Here is a 25,507-nt window from a genome sequence, read left to right as displayed (position 1 = left end):
ATAGCTAAATTTGACAGCACAGAGTTCAATCTGGAGAAGACTATGTAAAAAATAATGCTGAAAAGATAAAAGGCATCAATAAAAAGTATTACCTTAACTAAAGATGCCCTTGATATGTATGTTGCTTCTTCTCATAAAGGTCTTGTATAGTTGGGAAAATAGGCATATGGGTTAGTAGTTATTGGTATTTCCTTAATTATTTTTCTTAGGTAGTATAACAGTGAGTTAAAAAAAAAATTTGGTACCCTTCCCTCTTTCATATATCTTGAGAATCAGTCTCTCAACATCCTGAAAATGTTTCTGCCTCCACAATGGCCCTTTTCTGGATATACCATCAAATTTTCTAGAGCAACTCTTCCTGTTTTTGTTTTCCTTAGTGCCATAAGCAGTAAGAAAGACTCTCATGCAACATATTGGGGATTGTGATGTCAGAATTCAAATGTGGTGGCTCCACTGCCATTAATGGAGAAAATAGTATACTATAGAAATATACTACAGATCTTTTCCAATTTTTTTCCAGTACCCCTTCCAATGCTCTAGGGATGTCCTGGCTTAATTGGGTCTATTATTAAGTTTTACCAACAATAGTACTAATACCACTTCATCACCAAAAGGAATTAAAAGATAAAGGCTCTTGACTACCACTCATAAAACTATTTTACTAAGGTGTAGAGGGCATGTGCTACAGGTTAGCAGAAATAATAATCCATATTGATGAAATTACTTTCCATTTATATAGAACCTTACACTCTCAAATCATTCTGACATCTCATTTAGTACAACAAAACAAAAAAATGTAGTAATGATTATTACTATCCCTATTTTATAAACAAGATATTGAGACTTAAGGTGGTTAAATATCTTTCCTAAATTCACACAGCTAATTAATGACAAAGCCAAGATTAAAACAAGCCTTCTAATTCCTAGTCTACTATCATGTCATAATGCCTTGTAGGGTCCATGACATCTTGAGAATGGTATTTTTGAAAAACTAACATTACTAAAGGGAAAAGAAACCAAGTCTAAGCCATATTCATCCCTCATAATATTTAAGCAGAAGAAATCTGGCAATGAATATAAGGGAAGAGAGAACAAATTATTAATTCAATTATCTCTTCATTATCCAGATACTGATTATCTAGGCACTCAAAAACGAATTCTTCCTGAAGCCTGCCCTATGACCATTCCTTGTGCAACACTCAAGCAGTGGTGCAGATAATATTGCTTGAAGCAGGAAGTTGAAACCAATAGCTTTTGCCAGATTTGACTCAAAACTTATCTGTGTTCTGCATCTATAATAGTGAGAGTAAATGCTGAGAATATTTAGTGGCTACTGTAATTTACACAAAAATTTTTTACAGTAAATTCAAAATACTGAAGATGCTATATACTGGTTATATTAAAAGTTTCACAAGGGCAGGAAGGGTGGAAGGAGGAAGATGCATAATCAAGGAATAAGAAGAGGTTTGGAATTACCAAGATCAGACCACATTCTGAGAAATGCTTATTCTCTATTTTGTTTATTTTTTACATACCACCTCTGTAACAAGTTGAGATTTCTTTTTAAAGGGTAGCAAAAACAAGACTCCTCCGATAAGCCAATTTGATTCTCAAATATACCATTATTTCAACCCCAAATCCTGATTCACACTCTGGTCAGTCAAAGATCTTAATACTTGCTCTGCAAGCTCTTCTAGGTTTGGCTGAAGTCAGTAAGTGCTCCTAAGTTTTTTCAAGCTCTGGACCTATGGTACAGAAACATATTCTGCTCTATTAAGTGTCTGAGGTAAGATTTAGGACTCAGATCTTCCTGATTCTAAGACCAATGTATCCACTATTAAAGACTAATGCATAACTCAGAATATGATCTGAAGTATAAGATAATCCACTTCCAGTGAATGACAATACAGTAACAGCTCTACACATAGGGTCTTGTATATTTTCTCTCACTTCTGACTTCTGAACTTGACATCACTTCTCTAACTAAGCAAGATGATGATTGATTCTGCCTGGAAAATATTCTCTTCATGAAAATGATGCATATTGTCTTTTTGAGTATTTAAGTCCTCTACCTTCCTGCTCTCTCACTATATAGAAGATCACATGTAAATTCTTCAAATGGACCTTCAAGGCTCCCATAAAGTCTAGCTTCAAATTCTCCTTCCAGGCGCCTATGCTCACATGTTCTGGCAATAGTGAATTACTCATCTTAACCTGTTGGCTTCTACTATTACGCATTTGAATATTTGTACTTCCCATAAATGAGAAAGGCTTTCCAAATACCTTTTGAAATTCTTTTCTATCTCTATCTTAAAAATTCAACTTGGGGTACCATCTCCTTTACAAAACCTTCTTAGCTTCCTTACAATCTAGAATTGTTTTCTGTATTCTTCAATCTTGCACTACTCTGGTTCTACTTTTCCTAGGTATGCGATTATATTTTGACTTGTATTACAGGAATTTGTTTCTATTGCCATCTGGGCCCCAACATCTTTACTAATTTGGACAGCAGTTCCAGTGGATAAGAAGGATCCTCCCCCCCCCCGCCCATCTTTGTACCTCCAATGCCTAGTATAGTCTTACATTTAATAACTCGGTTAGATTGAATTTTAAAAAGATTAAAGGCCTAATTTAATGAGGTAATTTATATTCTGGAAAATGAAAATATGAGGTAAGAGGAAAGTTGTAATTATATGCCACAATCATCTCCTGCATCTTTCAAACATACTAGGTGCAGGATGACTAATATTTTCACAAAATAAAAGAAGAACCTAAAACAAGAAGACATAAACTTTTAGCAAAGGGAAAACATTGCCAAGGAAGAAAAATTTAACAATAATCTGAAACTCTGGATTATAGTGAAAGAGTTTTCTAAGATGTTTCAGATTTAACTAAAAACTATAACTCAAATGGAAAAAGTTAAACCACTTTTGTTAAACATAATAGTTTTTTCAGCGCTACTTTTCCAGCAAATGTATAACCACAACCTACTCTCAATATCTTAAAAAATTTTTGCTCATTTTTTCCCCACTAGAAAAATGTTTTAACTCTTCTATAACAGAAAGAAAAGTAAATTCCTGCTGTAGAAGAAAACAAAGGGAGAACTTGGTTTTAAAATAAAAAAGCCCCTCAGATTGTAAAAATGAACATGTTACATACTAACAAATAGACTCACATAGCCTTCCATAGGGTTTCACACAGGATAAAGTTTGGTGTAAAAACAATTTTTAAAATTATAGGAAAAAAACCTCAAGAGACTAGCACTATATTCTGGATAAATATATCATTAATGAAAGAGGGAACAGTTCAGATCTTTGGATTAAGCAATATTCAAGTATGGAAAAGAACTGCTTCTATACTAAAAACAACAACAAAAAACCTCTTAAGTATAGGGTATGCTGTCGAATGCTTGTCAAAGTAAAATGTAACAATTTCTCAAAGAAAAACTTTCCACAAATATCCTTCACCCAACCTGAGCAGTTTGGCAAAAGGCACAACATTTTTCATCACCTTTAATCAAGATAGCTCTGTATAAATTTGTGCACATTAAGTGTTATTTACTCAGAAAGAACTAAAGTATCAAATGAGTCAAGTCTTGTGGCATAATATAGAACAGGTCTTTAGTACCTTGAATATTTTTCAAATAATAAAACATTTCCCACTTTAGGTTCCTTTTTTAATGTGGGTGATTTGTGCCAGGTCTTACTTTTTTTAATCTGTAGAAAAAAATTTTTATTGCCTTAAAACTTAATAGTAACAGGCTGAGGGCAACAATGTCAATGCCTTAAGAAACCAAAGGGCAGATAGTAACCAAATTTTAGAATGCCAAATGACATTCTCCTTTTCTTTTCAGGAGTGGGATGAGATCTTAATCACCATAAGGAAGAAATGCAAAGTTTTGGTAATATATCTAAAAATCTATGAATTTCAAGTCATAAGTTATATTTTCAAAATTACACACCAAAAATTTTCTTTCCAGGGTGAAACCTGAATCCACACAAATAAGGCTAAGTACATGTAAAGACAGATGATGGATAAAGTTTTTTTTTTTTTTTTTTTTTTTTAAATAAACACACGAAACACACAAACGTCCACAGAAATCATTTCCATGCAATGGCAATAGCACTACAGCCTATTTAAAAAAAAAAAAAAAAAATCACTTACTTTTCTCCGAGCGTCACCCGGAGGCTGCTCTGGAGTAGAGAAATTCATTGTTGGCTTTTTTGGTTTTTGGCAAGAGATATACATATTCAGAAGAATAATTACTGAATTTAAGATTACATTTATTAATAGAAACTACTTAAATGTCATTACAACAATATGTTACATATACATATAGACACAGAGAAAACAGAAATTCTATAGATAAACCCAAACCCAATCTGTGAATTTATTACTTTTGAAAATTTGTACTGTCTAGATACTTTGTGTTTTCTCATTTGCTACAATGTTATTTGTCACTGGCACAAAATGGGTTCCTTCCACTGACTAGCTCATGATGAATAAACACATAGTGAGCAACAATTCACATTCATGTGCACAGACAAGTTTAGGCAATCTCTGTTAATTCCAGGAACTAATCCTTGGGTTAGTAAAAAGGTAAAATATGCTTTAATATGTTAATTACTGGTCATTGGCTGGAATACCAATTTCCTAAAATGTGAGACTATTAAGAACTCCATGACTAAATTGTTCCTTTTTCTGCAAGAGTAATAAAATAATTTTGCTTTGTGTTCACCAACATTTTCTAAAAACCAACTTTCTTATCAGCTAATAATACCATTATTAGCAATATTTAAAAATAATTTTTTGTTCAGACTTATGATTTCATTAGTGTGGTAGTCATGTGGAGTCTCCCTCTACTGATGGAAATCAGCAATTTGTCAATTACTGCAGTTTTAATAGGACACAGAGAAATTAAGTGATTTTCTATGTCACACAGCTAGTATGCCAAAGGCAAAACCTGAATTGAGATTTTTTTATTGACTCTAAGGCTGATTCTCTGTCCACAACAGTCTTGTTATTAACAGAATGGTAATATTAATATGATTATAATTCCAGTTAAGACATATATCCAAAGTCAAGTTTATGAATATAAACAAAGCAGGGTTTTTTCTTCATTCAGCAGCTACAGGATGAATCCAACAGACTAAACAACAAAGAGTAAATTTGTTTCTCTAACATTCTTCCTGATTCCCCAAGGTGCTATGAAAATCAATTTTTTGTTTCTGTTCCCTGAGATTTTTCTATTTTAATAATGTATTTTTTTCAATTCCAAAGTAATGCTTTTTGGCCTTAGTATCTTAATAAATTACTTTAATATCACAGCAACAATTGCCAAGCTTTTCTTTTATTAGAAGTAAAGCTTCTAACATCTGACTGCATGATATAGTAAAATGTGGTTTTATTCTCTCATAAAGGGTGCAGTAGTTAAGAAGAGGGGACCTCTTTAGATCCTTACCCCTGTTCATAAATTCTTGTTTTTTTGAACAGGAATGATAGATGACATTCAGAATTACAGTAACCAACATCAACCTCTCAGAAGGCTAACAGATTGTGAAAAAAATCTGATTCAGAATCTACTAAAGAAATTTCCAGATTGGAAGAATTTCAAATGACATATTCGTGAAAACACTAAGCTCTAACTAAAAACCAAATGCCCTACAAATTACTTAATCTAGAGTTTATGCCCTTTATATATAGGCTGATCTGAATCTCCATGAGTATACATGTTTGTGGAGGTCGGCATATTTTTAATAGATTTGTTTGAAGCTACACTTTCAAAACAATTTCCTTCAGGAATCTCCAAGGACATGTGCCAAAGTTGTAATTTATTTTACCTTTATTACTGATTCCACTGAAATATCAAGGTATATATGGGAACAGAATGGCACAGAGAATGAGGCCTAGGACATAGGAATGCCTTATTAATCATATCTAGTTTTCATTTTGTTATACCCAAATGAAGGGTTCTTAAGGTTTATGTTTTGTGTGTGTGTGTGTATGTGTGTGTGTGTGTGTGTGTGTGTGTGTGTGTGAGAGAGAGAGAGAGAGAGAGAGAGAGAGAGAGGAGAGAGAGAGATGGACCACTTTGACAGTCTGATAAAGCCTATGAAACTCTTCTCTGAATAATATTTTTTACATAATTGAAGAAAATACTAAATTCGTATTAGAGGTTTATGAAAATAAAGATGTAATGTTTTACTCTATCCAATTTTATGGAGCCCCCAAAATCTATCCATAGAATAGTTGGGAGTCCACAGGCCCCAGTTGAAGAACCTTTGTTCTATATGTTGATTTTTGGAAATTATCTCCTATGAGCAAAATTCATTCATAAAACTACAGCAATAAAAATACTAGTAACTATAAGGTTTGGGTTTTCAACTACTTAAGGACCTCTTAATTAACCAATTAACCTAGTAAACTGATTCTCTAAATTTATCATCTCTAGATACTGGACTGCTTCTTGATACCAAGAGACACCAAGAATGAAGCACTAAGGAGCTAGAAAAAGTACAAAATCTTCTGAGATATGAATCAACTATGGAAACAAAAATATGCAAAACAATTTCTCCCCTTAATCCAAGATAAGTTGGAAAAGAAATTTGGTAAATACAGACAGCATTTGCTTTATGTAATTGGATCACATCACATGTTAAGTGATTTTTACATAAGGTATATGTTCCCTGAACAAAAAAAGAATGGGAGAAAGAGAGATGGGAAAGGAGCTGCCTGCCATTGGAGGGAGTAGAACTCTTAGGGGCTAGATATAGACAAGATAGTTGGGAGGCAAGGGGCAGACACATAGTACCTAATGGGTAAAAGGATAGATTGGGGCAAAGTTCTCCTTTCTTAGATTTCAAGCCAAGGCCCCAATCCTGAAGCACTGGCAGTAGTCTCCTTGTGCTCCATTCTTCTACTTTCACTTGGAGGATTTCAAATTAAAATAAATAAATATATAGGTTTTTTTTTTTTTGGGGGGGGGGGAAATTGATAGGATAGGGGTTAGGGTGATAATGGTATGGGAGGGAGCTAAGAGGAAGGAATGGAGAAAGAGAACAGTATTATACAGTAAAGTTAACACAGATTTTTCTTTTTAAATAATGTAGATTTTTAAAGAATTCTTTATGTAAAGTTTGAATTTATGTAATATAAATTTATGTAAAACAAGAACTGTCTGTATAGTTGTCAAAGGGAATACTTAAGCTAGTCAATCTTCACCAAACCTACAGATGGATCCCTAACTTTGTTCCCCTAAAATCAATATCTAAAAGAGAGGTTTACATTTGGAGTTTACTTAACAATTTGGCTGAGATAGTTTTTTGTAGTCTTAGTAGTTATTATCATGAGCCTAAAGATAAAAAGGGAGAAAGTGAGAGTGGAAGATTTTGGGATGGGGGAAGAGAAGGTGTTAAATGAATTGGTTAGTGAGTTTGGGAGTTTTAAATGACCATTACCCTTTTCTGATAATAACATTATTTTCAAGGAATAAACATTTCATTTTTGTTTTTTTTTTTAATAATATTTCAGGTACACAAATAAAATTATATGCTCTAATTTCTAAAAGATAACTAAGTGGGGCTAAAATATATTTTGGGACATTTATGGATGTTCCTTAAGGTTTTTCTTGTCTATAAATACCACCAACTTGAGAATCAAAAGCTTCTGAGAAAACCAAATAAATTACTATAATGAATGATTGTGGTTCTCCCCATGGAAACATCAATTTCTGCAAACTATTCAAGACAGAAGTAATGAGAATTCCCCTGAAAGAATGACCAAAGGCTATTCAGTACTTACCTCCAAATAGTTCCAAATCTCTTAAGCCCTCAACAATGAACTTTTCCGAGACCCACCGCTAAGGAGAAAAAAAAAAAAAAACCCAAAAGAATTGGTATTTTTAAAAACAATAATCCACAACAGTATAGCCATCAGAAAGACAAACAAAAAAACAAAACCAAAAATGACTCAGTTCAGTTAAGATTCATTTTAAAAGTTCTTAAAAGGCACTTTAGCTTCTTAAGTTCACTAAGAACAACAAAGTGTTAAATTACTTTCATTTCATCTTTAAAATGGGCCAATTTGATGAAGAATTCTAATTAGAAACATATAGGAGTGGTTTATAATATCAATTATGGTTTTTAGTCTGTTCTAGATCCAAAACTAACCCTTGTTGTCTCTATTCTATCATTACAGATGCTCACTACTTTCAGTGCCAATTCAATGTTATGGAATATGTTTTTGGAATATAGATGAGATGTAACTTTCTTTACAAATCTATAGGAATATTGTAAAATGAAACAAATCAAGGGACAGCATTTTATCTCTACTAGAGTTTTTAAAATATTGTAAGCAGATATTTTATAGTGAGTTCCAGCATGTGGAGTAAACTTGATGGATAAAAATGTAGTGAACCAGCCTACTTAAAAAGGGGACCAAATACCTAGCCTGCTCATCAATTGTTTAATTTTACTTGAATTATGCTGAGTTGAAATAGGAAAAGACTCATATTTAAATGGAATAGTTAAGATTAAATGTCATTCATGAACTAATATCAAAAATTTGGCTGTAGGACCTACTTTCTACCAAGCTCTGTACTGAGAAGAAAGAGGAAACCCACATTTATCTATTTTCAGAAAAAAAAAAAAAAAGAAAGAAAGAAAGAAAAAGAAAGAATAACATGTAAGGCTCAGAAATAAATGACTAGAGTATGGTAATATATACCACGGGCCAGAAGATACATGGAAAATTCTGGAGAACAAACTAAAAAAATTCCTTGAAATTATTAGCAATTTTAGCAGAGTTGCAGAATACAAAATAAATGTATATAATCATCAGCATTCCTATATATTACCAATAAAGTCCAGCAGCAAATGATAGAAAGAGAAATTCCATTTAAATAGTTGTAGGCATTATAAAATTCTTGGGAGACTACCTGCTAAGACAAATCCAAGAACTATATGAACACAATTACAAAACCTTTTTCACACAAATAAAATCAGACCTAAATGATTGGTAAAATATTTATGGAAAGGTCAAGTGAATATAATAAAAATGACAATTTGGCCTAAATTTAACCTGTTTAAATAAAATTATAAAAAGTAACATATTTATGTTATAATAATTTTTATTAAAAATAATAACAAAATTCATCTGAAAGAACAAAAGCTCGAAAATGCAAGAAGGATAGTCTAGTAGTACTAGATCTCAAAATGTATTATAAAGTGGTAATCTGAAAAACAATCTGATACTGTCTAGGAAATAAAGAGTTGTGGGTCATTGAATAGATTAGGTACAAATTACACTATAATAAATGACAACAAATCTAAACTTTTGCAATAAAAACTCATTATTTAACAAAACTGCTGGGAAAACTGAAAAACAATATGGCAGAAACTAGTTATAGACTAACATTTCACACCATATACTAAGATAAGGTCAAAATGGGTATATTAATACATAAAAAGTGATATAAGCAAGAAATAATCTACCATCAGATTTATGGAAAAGGGAAGAATTAAGAACCAGAAAATGTTATAGCATATTTAAAATGTAAAACAGATCATTCTAATTATATAAATTAAAGTTTTTTGCACAAATAAAACCAATGCAACCAAAATGATAAGAAAAGCAAAAAACTGGGGGAAATTTTTTTTGCAACAACCATGTCTGATAAAGGGCTCATTTCTCAAATAGATAAGAGAACTGAGTCAAATATATAAAAATACAAATCATTCCCCAATTGATAAATGGTCAAAAGATATAACAGGCGTATATGAAGGTTATGGAATATTATTGCTCTGTAAGAAATGACCAGCAGGAGGAATACAGAGAGGCTTGGAGAGACTTAAATCAACTGTTGCTGAGTGAAATGAGCATGGTTCTGCTCATTTCAGAGAAGATCACTATACACTTCAACAACAATACTGTATGAAGATGTATTCTGATGGAAGTGGAAATCTTCAACATAAAGAAGATCCAACTCACTTCCAGTTGATCAATGATGGACATAAATAACTATACCCAGAGAAGGAACACTGGGAAGCGAATGTAAATTGTTAGCACTACTGTCTATCTACCCAGGTTACTTATACCTTCGGAAGCTAATAATTAATGTGCAACAAGAAAACGGTATTTACACACATATATTGTATCTAGGTTATATTGTAACACATGTAAAATGTATGGGATTACCTGCCATCGGGGTGAGGGAGTGGAGGGAGGGAGAAGATAATTTGGAAAAATGAATAAAAAAAAAACAAAAAAAAAAACTAGTACAATGCCTTGCACATAGAAAGCAATAAATGATTGTTGATTTATTGACAAAGCACTAATGTAATAATAATAATAATAAAGTTAATTTATAGTATTATACAAAAAAAAAGATATAACAGGCAATTTTCAGACAGAGATTAAAGTTATCTAAACTTATGAAAAAATGCTCTAAATTGATTCAAGAACTGCAAATTAAAACAACTTTGAGGTAGTACCTCAAACCTATTAAATCTGGGACACTGATACACTGTAGATGAAGTTGTGAACTAATCCAACTATTCTGGAGAATAATTTGGAATTATGTTGAAAGGTCAACCAAATGGTGCAAAACTTTTGATCCGGCAATACCACTGCTAGGTCTCTATGCCAAAGACATCCAAAAAAGGGAGAAGTATCCATTTTCTTTTCTTTTTAATAATAGCCTTTTATTTTTCAAAATACATACAAAGATAGTTTTCAAACATTCACTCTTGAACTGTGTTCCAAATTTTTCTCCCCACCTAAACAGCAAGTAATACAATACAGGTTAAACATGTATAATTTTCTAAACATATTTCCACCTATTGAAAAGCACCTACTTTTTACAAAAATATAAAAAATGGCTCATTTTGTGGTGGCTTAGAATTGGAAATGGAAGCGATACCTATCAATTGGAGCATGACTAAACAAGCTAGGATATATGATTGTAAAGGAATATGATTATGCTAGAAGAAATGATAAATAGGGTGATTTCAGAAAAAACTAGAAAGACTTACATGAATTGATGCATAGTAAAATCAGGAGAACATTGTACATTACTAACAGCAATACTGTTCAATGAACAACTGTAAATGACTTAGCTATTCTGAACAATATAATGATTCAAATATATTATCTACCTCTAGAAAAAAAAAACAACTGATGTACTCTGAATAGAGTGAAACATGTAATTTTAAAATTTTCTTTCTTTTTTTTGTTTGAGTCTTCATACAAAATGACTAATATTGAAATGTTTTACCTGATTGCACATGTATAACCTATATATTTAACTGCTTAGGGACCTAGGAGGGGAAAGAAAGAGAGTTGGTATTTGAAGCTCAAAACTTTAAATAAAAATGTTTTTTCAAAGGTGCAGTAATTTCACCCATAAAAATATTCATTTTGTAAAATGACCTATATCAGATTGCTTGCTGTCTTGGGGAGGAGAAAAAATCTGGAACACAAAATATTATAAAAATGAATGTTGAAACTATCTTTACATTTGGGAAAATAAAATACTTTTTAAAAAAAGTTCTTTCTTTTTCTTTTTATTAATTTTATAATTATAACATTTTTTGACAGTACATATGTATAGGTAATTTTTTACAATATTATCCCTTGTACTCCTTCTGTTCCGAATTTTTCCCCTCCTTCCCTCCACCCCCTCCCCTAGATGGCAGGCATTCCCATACATATTAAACATATTATAGTATATCCTAGGTACAATATGTGCAGAACCAAATTTTGTTGTTGTTGTTGTTGCAAAGGAAGAATTGGATTCAGAAGGTAAAAATAACCTGGGGAGAAAAACAAAAAAAACCAAACTGGGTGTAGCTGATTCTGTCCATCATTGATCAATTAGAATTGGATTAGCTCTTCTCTATGTTGAAGATATCCACTTCCATCAGAATATATCCTCATATAGTATAAGTGTATAATGATCTCCTAGTTCTGCTCATTTCACTCAGCATCAGTTGATGTAAGTCTCTCCAAGCCTCTCTGTATTCATCTTGTTGGTCATTTCTTACAGAAAAATAATATTCCATAACATTCATATACCATAATTTACCCAACCATTCTCCAATTGATGGGCATCCATTTATTTTCCAGTTTCTAGCCACTATAAAAGGGCTGCCACAAACATTTTAGCTCATACAGGTCCCTTTCCCTTCTTTAGTATTTCCTTGGGATATAAGCCCAGTAGTAGCACTTATGCAAATGATTCTAATACCTATATATCTAGCCCAGGTCTCTCTCTCTTGAGCATCTATTGCCTATTTCCAACAGTTTGTCAAAAGTTTTAAATTTTGGGCAGCTAGACACAGCACAGCAGAAATCAGGCCTGTGAAATCAGGAGGATCTGAGTTAAAATACGGCTTCAGACACCTATTACTCAGCTGTGTGACCTCTGGGTAACTCAACTCCAAAGGCCTCGACTAAAAAAAAAAAAAAAAAAAAAGCTTTAAATTGAATGTCCCATTCTTTCACAACTCCACCAACAATGCATCAGTGTCCCAGTTTTCCCACATCCCCTGCAACATTCATCATTATTTATTCCTGTTATCTTAGCCAATCTGACAGGTGTGTAGTGGTATCTCAGAGTTGTCTTAATTTGCATTTCTCTGATCAATAATGATTTGGAACACTCTTTCATATGAGTGGAAATAGTTTCAATTTCATCACCTGAAAATTGTCTGTTTATATCCTTTGACCATTTATCAATTGGAGAATGGCTTGATTTCTTATAAATTAAAGTCAATTCTCTGAATATTTTGGAGATGAGGCCTTTATCAGAACCTTTAACTGTAAAAATGTTTTCCCAATTTATTACTTCCCTTCTAATCTTGTTTGCATTAGTTTTGTTTGTACAAAAGCTTTTTAATTTGATGTAATCAAAACTTTCTATTTTGTGATCAATAATGATCTCTAGTTCTGGGAAAATAAAATACTATTAAATATGTGTATTAATATATTAATATTAATTAATATAATGTAATGTTATAAACCTTGAAATATTTCTCTTTAAATTTTTAGACATCCAGGTTTATTTATAATTTTTTATAATGACTGTATAATTACAGAATTATAAAAATAAAGGTTCTGTAAAGTTGAAACTTTATCACTTAGTAATTGGGTAATTTTCAGTTTGCAAAATGGATAATTTTGCAAAATTGCAATGTTTTCTCAAGAAGTCATAGTAAAACATCTGTACTAGGTTAAAACCTAGTGAATTTCAAAACTTGAAGAAATTTTTAACTTGTGCTTTGACATATGTATTCTTAGATTTAATACAATGATGCAGAAAAAAATTTCTGGTAATGTAGTTCTGTTCTGATTTCTAAAAACACTGAATTTTAATAGGGAAAAAAAACATGAAAGAGATGAGGATTATGTTAGAAAATACACAAGGTACATCGGGGGGAGGGAGTGGAGAGAGGGAGGGGATAATTTGGAAAAAATGAATTTAAAAAAAAAAAAAAAGAAAATACACAAGGTAAAAGAATAAAAATTCATTTCACTGACTATAGTTGACATCAATGAGACAGATTTGCTGACTTGCTTTGCCTATTTTCTCATGAAGTAAACAATGGATCTATTGGGCCTGCCATTCTTCACTTATAAATTATAAAAACACAATCCTAAATATTATATACATAACTAGCTACAACTTTGTGTATACTGTTTTTCCTAAAAACAAAAATATGACTTTTCAGAAAAAGAAAGAATGTGGAGTAAAGCCAGAAGGCTAGAAACACTCACCCTAATTCGCTCTGGTTTACTTACAAGAAAAGACATGGAATCCTAATGTGTAGGCAGGCCTACTTCAATTTCAAGAATATTTTTACAAAACAAATAAACCTAAAAACAAAAAAGAAAATAGGTTTCATTAGTTTATTAAAAAAAAAATACCTGTTAACAATCATTTGTCAAACATTTGTTCTTTGGATCAATGTACTAGGCCATGGGAAAGATAAAAATTGCTGGAATATAAAATTATAGCTTGCAAAACATCCATGCAGAGGAACTGTTTGTGACAGTAAGACAAGATGTATTGTGGTCAAGAGAATGAATTCTATGTGAGATATTGGAAAAGATGTATGGAAAGAGAAATTTGCAATTATATAATTTGCTCAAGTGCATGAGAATCTCTAACATTATTCAGATACTAAAAATATCCCCAGTTGAATCAACCAACCAATTAACATATATTAAAATTATGTGCTGGCATACAGAAACAGAAACAGAAACAAAACAATTTCTAGAGCACTGTTTCTTGATGTAAGGACAGTAAATGAGAGATGCAGTCTATGCAAATAACATGTTAATTTTTCTTCTGTGGAATTGTCTTTGAATAAGCTACACTGCCCATGTATGAACCTATTTTTAAAATGGCCAAATTAAATTTTCTTTAAAAAAATTACAACTTTTATTATTATCATTCTGTTGGAAGAATATAGAAATTAACTCTAACATAATACCCTTCCCTTTTTTAGCTAGGGGAGATATTTTTCACTGAAAAAAACTTACAGCAACTGTTTGCATTTTTTGAAGTAATGGACATTCCAAAAAAGGCCAAGATAGTCTTTGTATGAAAATAAACTCCCCAAACAAAAAAGGAAAACAAAACAAAACAAAAATGTGGGGGAGAAGAAGTTAGAAAGGCAGAATGACCTGGGACATATATAACACCATATAAGTTATCTATAAAAAGAAATAATCCACTTAGATTCTACAAAATAAGGTAAAGGGATTTTTTTTTTTTTTTTTTTTTTTTTTTTTTGCAAAGAAGTGTTTTATCTATGTACAAATAGATGGCATAACAGGAAGAGCTTAACTTTTATTTTCTAAGAAAACTGCTCTTGTAAATTATTAAGCACTTATTTTTAAAATTTTGAAATAAAAAGATGCTGAGAAGAATATAGCAATAAATCTTTTCATTCTTGCCCTGCTCTTTCTGGGGAGGAGCAGGATGCAATTTGCAATTGCTGTGTATATAAATGGATGAAAATTGCTATTTAATGTTACCATCAACCTAGAGATATACAAAAAGAAGTACTTTAAAATGGGCCCAATACTAACAATATTATTTTGACTAACATAAGAGAATAAAGAATATGCTCATTTGAAATGATAAGACAATTGAAGGATGAGATTACAAGGAACGGGGAGAGAAGACCCTATACATACTGAATTGCCCAAAGTATTCCTCCTGATACACATAGCACTTTTCAGATATGCATTATGGTACTGCATCTGATTTGGAATTAAAACTATTCAGAAGACATGAAAAACTTAAAAATTATTTCAGAGGAGAGTTAAAGTAAGAATTAACTTGTAAAAGAAAAGGAACTTCATGGAAAAGATTTTTCATATGAAGAAAAAGCATAAGATTTCACTAAGAATCTCTTGCTCCATTAACAATAATTAAAGATAATAGATGGCCATTGCTTAGGGAATGCCTAAACAAAAAGAAGTATGTGAATGTAATAGAACATTGTTGTATTTTAAGAGATGATGACAAACTTACTATAGGAACAGGAAAGACCTAGGTTCCTCTTCAGAAGAAAACACTAAAGTAAAAAAAGCTTCTTTTATCCTAAAGAATCATGTTAAATGGTTCCCTGCTCAGAGAGCATTTATATAAGAACTAAAAAAAGAATTTTAAAATCCAATGAGACACATTGAGGAAAAACTAAAAATAAATAAAACCCATCCAAGAAAAATAAGAAGATTATGAAAAAAGTTAACTAATTAGAAAAGGAGAATTAATAGTCTCAAAGATGGAACTTTGAAAATTAGAATGGGCAAGGAAAAGCCAGTGAAGCTATGACAAGAAATAACAAAATAAATAATAAAGAATGAAAAAATAGGAACAGAATGTAAAACATATTCTAAGAAAAAATAGATCAAGAAGAGAAAATATAAGAATAACCTGAAAGCTGTGACCAAAAAAAGAACCTTGACACAATAATGCAAAGAATAATTCAAAAAAATTGTCCTAGAGTGACAACATAAGGGGAGAAAAAAATAGAAAAAATTCATCCATCATTATCTCAACAAGATCCTTTATGGAAAACACATAGGAAAATTACTGCCAAATTTCAAAACTCCCAAGTCAATGAGAAAATTTTGTAAGAAACAAGAAAACAATTCAAATATGCTGGAATTATATTTGTACAGGATTTACAGGATTTAGCAGCAGCCACAATAATCCTATCTACCAAAAATCCAAAGAGCTAGATTTGTGGCTAAAAATATCATACCCAGCAAAATTATTGACAATCTTGAATGAGAAAGAATGGATATTCAACAAACTTGCTGATTCCAGGACTTTCCATCAACCAAATTCGAACTCAATAGAAAATTTAACATATAAGAACTAATATCAAAGATCAATTTCAAAGAACTTAACATGGAAAAATTGTTTATGTTTTTTACATGGAAATATATACCATATATTTAAAATGAACAGCATCAATAGGGTAACTCGAAAGAAAAATTGGGACAGAGTTAAGGTAAAATAGTGATTATGTTATACAAATGAGGTGCAGAGAAAGAATAGACATAGAAGTATTAAAGCAAGAAGAGGGGCTTGTAATTCTGAAAACCTACTCACATTGGGAATGGGTTAAACAGGTAACACTACATATATATCATGAAGGGTATAACACCCTCTAAAATCTAAAATGAAATAAGGGCAGAGGAATGGGGAAAAAGAAGGAAGGGATCCGTGGGTGAGAGAAAGATAATAGTAAGGCAAGTCAAGGTGCAGAATTAAAGCAGAGTTAGGAGGAATAGAAAAGGTGTATATTCATTTGTATATATATCTATACATAAATATATTATTTATGTACATAAAAATATTATTCTGAGAAAGGACTCTTAGGTTCCATCAGATTATCAAAAAGGTTCATGACACAAAAAAATGTTAAGAACCTTTGAAACACAGTAAGCCTAGATGATTAAATCGCTCAAGGCACAAGCAACGATGTTGCGGTATTTGGATACAGGTTTTCAAGTTGCTAGCCTTGTTTCTAATAAGATTTTTCTTCCCTACAATTTCTTTAACATTTGCTACAGGGATAACTCAAAACCAGTCTCTAAGGATTTTCCTTGTTTCCCCATTGGTTCCTCCATTTTGTATCTCAGATAAATCCCTAACCTCTCACATCCTCTTCTTAATTTAATTATCTTGCATATTCCTTTGCTCTATTGCTTTACAACTTTATTAAGGAAACAAGATTAAACTTTAGTTTCCCAGTATGTCACAAGGGTTTTCTTCTCTGGCTAGAAAGGCCACATTCATGACCAGTCAATTGATAGGGCAGGATAATAGGAAGAGGCAAGCATGAGGAGAGAAGAAAAGAGGAGTTAGCCCCTGTTCAATCTCTATAGCTTCCTAGCTCAGTTTCAGGTCTTCCAGGATCTCAGGGATGGGAAGTACCCGGACAACTCTCCCTTCAGGAGGTTTTACTTTGGCTGGAAGAAACCTTTACTCAGGCTTGTTTTGGGCTTCAAAATACAGGCACACTGTTAAACATATGATTAATTTTGTAAAACATAATTCAGAATGCAGTGCATTGCAATTTATAATTCATAATAATATGATGAGCCCCAAGAGTTTTAGAAACATGTCCAAATTGAGAATATTAAGCATATTCAAACATAACAAAAATGCTTAACTAAAAAGAAAACATACTCTTTAAAAGGAATGTGATGGAATTATGAAAAGATTCATCCACACAAGACTTTAATATAATCGAATTGCCTGCATACATATTAGCAAAGCACTATTGCATGAGACATAGAAATCTGTATTTTCCAGAGATTATCAAATATCAATTTCTACATCCAATAGCTTTTTTTTCAAGCTTGACCTTTTAGAAGTTTTGTTTCCTACTCCCCTTCCTCCTAAATGCTAATTTCTTTTGGCCTTTGTGATAATATTCTCTCCTGGTGATACTAATGTCTGACTAAATCTCTACTAGATCTTTTATCAATCTTCCAAACGCACTTTCTTGGACCCTCTTTTTTCCCCTTCATATGCTTTTTCTTGGTAATCTCTTCAACCCTCATGGAATCAATCATCAGCTTTGCTTAGATGACTTCAAAAGCTCTATCAAACTACCACTTTTCCCATGATTCTAAATCCATGCTTAGAATGTTTGCTCTCATGACTCCTACCTCCTGAAACCCCCACCTCCCTCGAAGGAACAGTTCAACTGGAGTTTGCTGATTCCTAATTGGAAATTGGTAGTTTGTTTTTATTCACCCCAATGAATCACTTTATATTTATTATCCTTTATTTGTAAATGTAAACATTTTTATCCCTTGGTAAAATACAAGCTCCTTAAGGGCATGTTTGTCCTACTTTTTGTCTTTTATCTCCAGTGCCTACCATGGTGATTCAGCACAGCAATTCTTGATAAATGCTTGCTAACTAAAGATGTCTTCTCTGATCTGTTCATTTGTTGACAAGAAATCTTCTTACTTCTCATTTTACCTGATCTTTCCTTTAGCCCACTCCAAGCAGAATGTAAGGTAACTGAAGGCAGGAATCATTATATTTTAGTCTTTGCACAAAATCTTTTATTTAGCATGTTCTTAAAGATTTGCTGAATTAAACTTTGTAAAACTGAACATTATATTTATTTGAATTTGAATGTGAATATATAAATGAAAATAAAAAACAGGAATTGGGAGACCTGAATTTTAATCTCAGCTGTTGGGAATTAGTAGTGTGAATTTGAGAAGTTAGTTTCATTATCTATATAGAGGTTTGGAACAGGTGATCTCCAGATTGGATAATCTTTCCCTCCTTACATATGATACATACTTTTCAATTTATTTTTTTGTTTTTAAAATGCATTCTATGCATATAGGCAAAATCATGCTATTCAGATTTACTGTAAATCAAGTAATCCATCATATAATTATATACTGATCACAAAACTCAAGAAAACTATTTAAGTCGTGGAAAAAATTTGTACTGAGTTAATAGCCAGCATTTCTAAAGTTCTTGATAGTTTGCAAAGCACTCATTTGATCTTCAACCTTGGTAGTTAGGAGCTAATGTTATCTTCATTTACAGATGATGAAAATAAGGCTGAGAAAATGTGTCTTTTCCCAGGGTCATATAGCTATTAAGTGTCTGAAGAAGGATGTGAACTTAGGTTTTCCTTACTCTAACTCTAGTGCCCTTACCGATGTTGCCATTTGGCTACCTTTATTACTTTCCAGTAATAGATTATTAGTGAAATAAAGTATCTCAAGATAATTAAATTAATGGAAGTTTGTCACCTAGTTAGATAATGTAAAGAGAAGAATCTAAGCCTATAGTGACAGGTAAGATATATTTTTGCTATCAATTTAAATGGATAATAAGCCAAAAGTACGTGGTTAATAAAAACAACCTTTGATTCCAGATCAGGAATTATTTCACACTGGTTTATCAATAATAAGAAACTGCTACTGAGGGAGCTGTTCTCAGTCTCAGTGGTCAATAAATATTTACTAAGTACTATATGCTAGGCACAGTGCTTAGCACAAAAGAAAGATAAAAGACAGCCCTTAACGTTGAGGAGTTCAAGATATAATAACAGAGGAAAAAACATGTAAACATCTATGTATAAACAGTATAAATAGAAAATAATCAACAGAGGGAAGAATTAAAAAAATTGGGAAAGGCTTCCTGTTGAAGGTGATCTTTTAACTGGGACTTGAAAAAAGTCAGGAGGCAGAGATGAAGAACAACATTTCATGCCTGCTTGACAGCCAGTGAAAATAATCAGAATTGGGGCAGTTAGGTGATGCAGTGGATAGACCAACCCAGAAATCAGGAGAACCTGAGTTCAAATCTGATCTCAGACACTTTATACTTCCTGGCTGTGTGACCCTGGGCAAGTCACTTACCCCCAAATGCCTCAGCAAGGGGAAAAAAAAAAAAAAGAAAATAATCAGAATCAGTAGACAGCAGTCTTGTTTGAAGAAAAGCAAGGAGGCTAGTGTCATTGAATCAAAGAATATAAGGTGTAAGACGACTGGAAAGGTGATGGTGAGAGAAACCAGGTTATGAAGGACCCTGAACAACAAATAAAAGTATTTTATATTTAATCCTGGACATGAAAAAGACACACAGGAGTTTATTGAGTCCTATAGCAGGACCTTTAGGAAAATTACTTTTGACAACTGAATGTTGGATATTTTAACAGTGGAGATCTACTTGTAGCAGGTCATCCTTAGGCATTAGCCAATAGCTCAGGCATGAGAAATCTCCTTTATGGAGGGTACTCAAGATCGCTATTTCAATTTCCTATCTGGGTGCCCTTTCTTGGTCTTTATCACATTCCTGCACTGAGTAATGTTCTCTTTCTACCCCCTTTTCAGCTTCTTTTTATGTGTTGTCATCTTCCAAAGGATTGTGCTCTCCTGGAGGGTTGCCTTTCTTTGCATTTTCTTTGCATCCTCAGGGCTCAGCTTGGGGCTTACTTAGTACACAGCATATTTATTGATTATGTCAAGGATGATGTCTGGTTAGTGAGTCTAGGGATCTGGAAGGATGGCAGTGCTCTTGACTATAATAGGGAAGGTCAACAGGGGGGAACCTTAGGGAGAAAGATTGTAACTTCAGTTTTAGAGATGCTGAATTTAAGATGTCTATAAGATAACGTAGCTGACAATGTCAAATAGGCATTTACAAAAATGTAAATCAGCGTAGAAATTAGGAATTAATAAGCAGATTTGAGAATCATTAACATGAAGATGATAATTGAATCCATGAGAGTTTATGAAATCACCATATGAAATAGTATAGAGGAAAAAGAGAAGAAAGAACAGGATATAGCCCAGAGGAACAGTCATGATTAAAATGCGTTACCTGGATGAAGATCCAGCCAAAAAAAATAGGACCAAAAAGTAGGTGTCAGACAGTGGAAAAATCAGGAGAAGTGTCCTGAAAACCTAGAAAGAAGAGAAGGAAATAAGATGATTAACAGTGTCAAAGGCTGCAGAGATCAAAAATAGAGACTGAGAAAGGGCCATTGGATTTGGCAAATAAGAGGTCATTGTTAACTTTGGAGAAAAAAAATTTGGTTGAATGAAAGTTAACAAGAGTTAGAAGAGAGGACATAGAAGCACCTATTGTAGACAGTCTTCTCAAGGAGGCTAGCCACAAAAAGGTAAGAAAGATATGAGGTAATTTTCAGAGATGGTTGGTAAACATTATTACAGTCAGATCTAAAGAGCGGATCTCTCTGGAAGAACACGTCTTCTAGCTTGGATTTCAATTCTTTCACTGACTGCATGCCATAACTCTTAAATCTTTTTAGAGTATTCTGATGTATTGATAGTCTTCTTGTTCTGGAAAAAAAAATGATATGTTGAACATCGCTGATCATCATAGTCTTAAGGTTATATTCTAGAAGTTCACTGCTAGCAGTCAGATAGGCTGTTTCAGATTCACTTGCTCCAGCGATTACTAGGTTGGGTTGTTTTAGTCATATCTAACGCTTTGTGACCCTTTTGGGGGTTTTCTTGGCAAAGATACTGAAGTGGTTTGTCATTTCCTTCTCTAGCCCATTTTACAGATGAAGAACTGAAACAAACAGGGTTAAATGAGTTGTCCAGGGTCACACAACTAGTTAAGTATCTGAGGACAGACTTGAATTTGTGAAGATAAGTTTTCATTCTAAGCCTAGTGCTCCATCTGCTATACCACCCAGCTGCTCCCAACAATTAATTGCATATACATTTATAAGAAGTTAGAGCTATTGATAAGAAGTTATGCATATGTGATCTCAAAATTCTCTTCTAGCATTAAAAATTTATGATTCCGTGGTAAATTAATATACCATATTATACCAATAGAATATACCATAAGGAACAACAAAAATGAAGATTTCAGAGGCATGGAAAGATTTAAATGAATTGATGCAAAGTGAAGTAGAACCTGAAAAATAAGATGCACGGCTATAACAATATAAAGAGAAAGAATAAGAGAAAAAAGGAAACAATAATGTAAAATGAAAATGAGGGGTTAGCATCAGCAAAAAGCTGAGAAATTGTACATTTTTTCTTTTGCTGCAGAAATGGGAGGCTATATGAATGTAGAATACACACCATCAGGCATTAATGTGTTGGTTAGCTTTGTTGAATTTTTTTTTCCTTTTATTTATTTTATTTATTAATTTTTTTTCTGAGGTTGGGGTTAAGTGACTTGCCCAGGGTCACACAGCTAGGAAGTGTTAAATGTCTGAGACCAGATTTGAACTCTGGTCCTCCTGAATTCAAGGCTGGTGCTCTATCTACTGCGCCACTTAGCTGCCCCCTCCCTTTATTTTAAACTTTTAAATTTTTAATCACTAGATTGAGGAAAGGGAAAAAGAAGGCATATATTTGGACATTAATATGGTGTAAAAGCTAAAGATATCAATAAAAAATTCTTTTTCAAGAATTTTCAAATTTTATCAAGAATTCTATTATTCTTTGGGAATTTGCTGAGTGGTTCTATTAAATTCTGACACAAGCAGTTTCTAAAATAAATAAATAAATAAATAAGCATTCTTTACAAAACGCTATTCTTCTATATTTCAGGACCAGTATAGTTTCATATTTTTATTCATTTCTAGCAAAAAAGGAATGATATTCTATATAAACAGAAGTTTTGTCACTTAAGTTGTAAAAGGGTGTGGTTACTGGCTAATCAAAAGCCAGCATCTGTGCTAGTGCCAAGACTCAAGATAAAGCTGCTCTCACTTCTTACCATTACTAAACATTACTGAGGGTCCATTAATGTATTTTTGCAGCTATAAAGAGCAGACAAGAACAATCCCAGTTCTTAAGAAGCTTACAATCTGAGGAGAAAGGATGCACATAGAAATTACATAAAACAATATATAGTAGCAAAAATTGCCAAGTGAGACTTCTAAACAATAGTATTACATATAGGGTTCAGAGAACTTAAAAGACTAATGTGCATTGTCCAGAAAGCTTCAGGAAGGAAATTACATTAGGAAGTATAAAATTAGTTAAGAAGATAGGAAAGGAAAGATTGCTTTAGGCAAAAAAGTAATGACAAAAGTTGGAAAGTCAGGATAGAGCAAAATAGTAGAGGATCCTGAAAACCAGGCTAAAAAATTGGGATTTTCTTTGAAAGAGGAGTTATTCAAGAATTTTTAAGAAATGCATATAAACAAAGTGAAATTTGGTGGCTATATTTTTGGCAGTTGTGGAAAGGATGGATTTTAGAGGGAAGAATCAGAAGACTATTTTAAAGTGGTAGTAGGAATGTAAAATGAGAGTAGTACTATGAACAGGACATTGTGAATAACTAGATATAAGCTCATGAGAGAAGTCACGATCATGGAATATAGAAAATGGAACAAATTTTAGGTATTACACAATCCAACCTCCCATTCAATAGAGAAATCTTTTATATACTATCCCTGACACATGGTCATCTGGCCAGTTTGAACATCTTCACTGACAAGGGGCTTGCCACTTTGACTATTCCATTACTGAGTAGCTCTGATGACTATAAGATTTCCCTCATGAGTAGTTTGGAGAATGGGGGGTACCACTGGCAGAAACAAGACAGTGCAGAAGAGGACCTGACAGCAATATATCCAAGGAGAAACACTCTGCAGACTGTGAAAGATGAGTTGAAAAGAGTTGCAGATTTGGTATTCATCTAAACAGAGTTGAAGTCACTAAAGAATGAGATCTCCTAAGACAAATAAATAATCTAGATCCACAAAGATGGAAGGCTGAGAACTGAGCTTTTTATACACCCACAAATATGTTTTGGGAGGAAGAAAATATAGCAAAGGAAACAGAAGAAGCAGCCAGAGAAGTAGGAAGAAAGCCAGGTAATAGAGAGCAAAAATGTAAAATGAGAAAAGCAAAGGAGAAGTGGGAAGACTGACAAGGTATGGAATGCTTTAAAAAAAAAAAAAAAAAAAAAAAGAAAAAAGGAGAATTCTTTTTGGACAGATTTTTAGGCTTTTTTGTCCTTCTCTCTGTTAGCTTCATGTGCAGAAAATTCTTTCACTGTATGGCGCTACTAAGGAAAGCTGTGCATTAAAACAAATTGCGACTGCTCTGCTTGCGGGCTGCATGTAGCTGTGATTGGCTCAGCATGGCAGCGTACAGATGAACCAGCAGAATCTTCGTTTGCGGCAGGCCAAGGATCTAAGGCCGGTGAATCTCTCTTTTTGGTTTCCTCATCGCCCTCATCATGAAGTAGTGAATCAGTTGAAAGTCCAAATGGGACACTAAGGAACTACCTTACTACCCTGAAGAAGAAAGATGGGTGATTATCGATGTGTTCCTACGGGCCCGCTAGGATAGTTCTGCCTAGTTTTACACCAAAACAAGCTAGGTATAACTTCCCAAATCCTTAGCGGAATAGGATTACGCGGGGCTTTTGACAGTCCAGAAGCAGCAGGAGGAAACTGCTTTGTTTTTTGTACGCGGTACACACTTTTATTACATCCGAGGGAGCACTATTTGGGGGAGAGAAGGGGACAGTCCTGCGATGTCATGGGGTGGGAACTCCAGAGGAGGGAGGGATTTCCTTTACCCACACATTAGAGAGGCGGATGCACAGAGAGGTTAGGTGACTCGTCCACCGTCACACAGCCAATCTGGGTCAGAGGCAGCATTTGAACCCGGGTCTTCCCGATGCCGAGGCCGCCTCTTCACCGCGTCTAAGGACACATACGGTATAACTTTTCGGAGAGAAGGGATCGCCTTGTTGGGTCCTCCCGGCGTCTGGAGCGTCCCCTTCACGAGCCCCGTAGCGGCGGCCCCAATCCCAGGTCTCCCGGAGACCTCGTACCGTCCCCCAGGACCTAGCTAAGCTGGAGCCGGCCTAGCTCCTTCCTCCCCGCAGGCCGCGGCCCTCAGAGACGGGAGCCCCGGGGGGCAGAAGGGAGGCACCGGCCGCGGTCGGACAGACACGGTCGAGGACGAGGCCCAGGCGCAGGCGGCGTCACAGGAGACGCAAGGCTGAGCCCCTGGGCCCCCTTTCGCCCCCCGGCAGCCCCGTCCGGCTGGTACCTGGTCCTGAAGTCCGCGCTCAGTCAATCCTACACGGGTCTTCGCTTCAGCCGTAGCAGCTTGGCCGGTTGCTGGGAGGATTGGGGGGGGGGGGGTTGGGTGGAGGACGTAACTTGACATGCGCAGTAGACAGCGCGACTCGGGGGCGGGGCAAGAAGCGGAGCGATGCGCAGACGCCAGACCTGCTCGGAGACCTTAGGAAGTCTCTCCACCCTCTGGGCACCTGAACCGGGGCGAGGCCGTCGTCCTATATTGCGCATGCGTGTCTAATACCCCTCCCAAGAGTAAACTGTTAATTCCTATACCTAGCACTCTTAAATCTGAGAAATACAACATTTAAATGTTCGGAAGACCCACAACTGAATGCTCCCGCCTTTGCTTCCGAGCCGGGCAAATCACTTGATAAAATCGGTTTCATTTGTTCAGTCGCCTTTCA

At 34.0% G+C, this 25,507-nt stretch overlaps 1 protein-coding gene across 19 annotated transcripts in view; it reads right to left on the bottom strand.

Annotated features, from left to right (window-relative positions):
• Positions 1-25,280, bottom strand: part of STRADA (STE20 related adaptor alpha) — a 35,216-nt gene extending 9,936 nt beyond the window's left edge. For 2 of the 19 annotated variants that reach the window (XM_074260846.1, XM_074260866.1), the window contains exons 1-5: positions 25,072-25,275; positions 20,891-20,973; positions 13,774-13,872; positions 7,801-7,858; positions 4,165-4,193 (exon numbers count right to left, since the gene is read on the bottom strand). In XM_074260846.1, coding sequence (XP_074116947.1) covers positions 4,165-4,193; positions 7,801-7,858; positions 13,774-13,809 — 123 coding nt within the window. In that variant the 5' untranslated portion in view covers positions 13,810-13,872; positions 20,891-20,973; positions 25,072-25,275. Of the gene's footprint in view, positions 1-92; positions 1,088-4,164; positions 4,219-7,800; positions 7,859-13,773; positions 13,873-20,890; positions 20,974-21,241; positions 21,373-24,596; positions 24,720-25,071 lie in introns of those variants that run through there. The other 17 variants (XR_012481155.1, XM_074260863.1, XM_074260847.1 and 14 more) reach the window with 16 other exon arrangements.
• Between the last annotated feature and the right edge of the window lie 227 nt (positions 25,281-25,507).

The sequence above is a fragment of the Sminthopsis crassicaudata genome, chromosome 4, assembly GCF_048593235.1.
Source record: "Sminthopsis crassicaudata isolate SCR6 chromosome 4, ASM4859323v1, whole genome shotgun sequence".
NCBI lineage: Eukaryota > Metazoa > Chordata > Mammalia > Dasyuromorphia > Dasyuridae > Sminthopsis > Sminthopsis crassicaudata.
The sequence above is the reverse complement of the archived record's forward strand: the minus strand, read 5'-3'. Positions and strand labels throughout refer to the sequence as shown.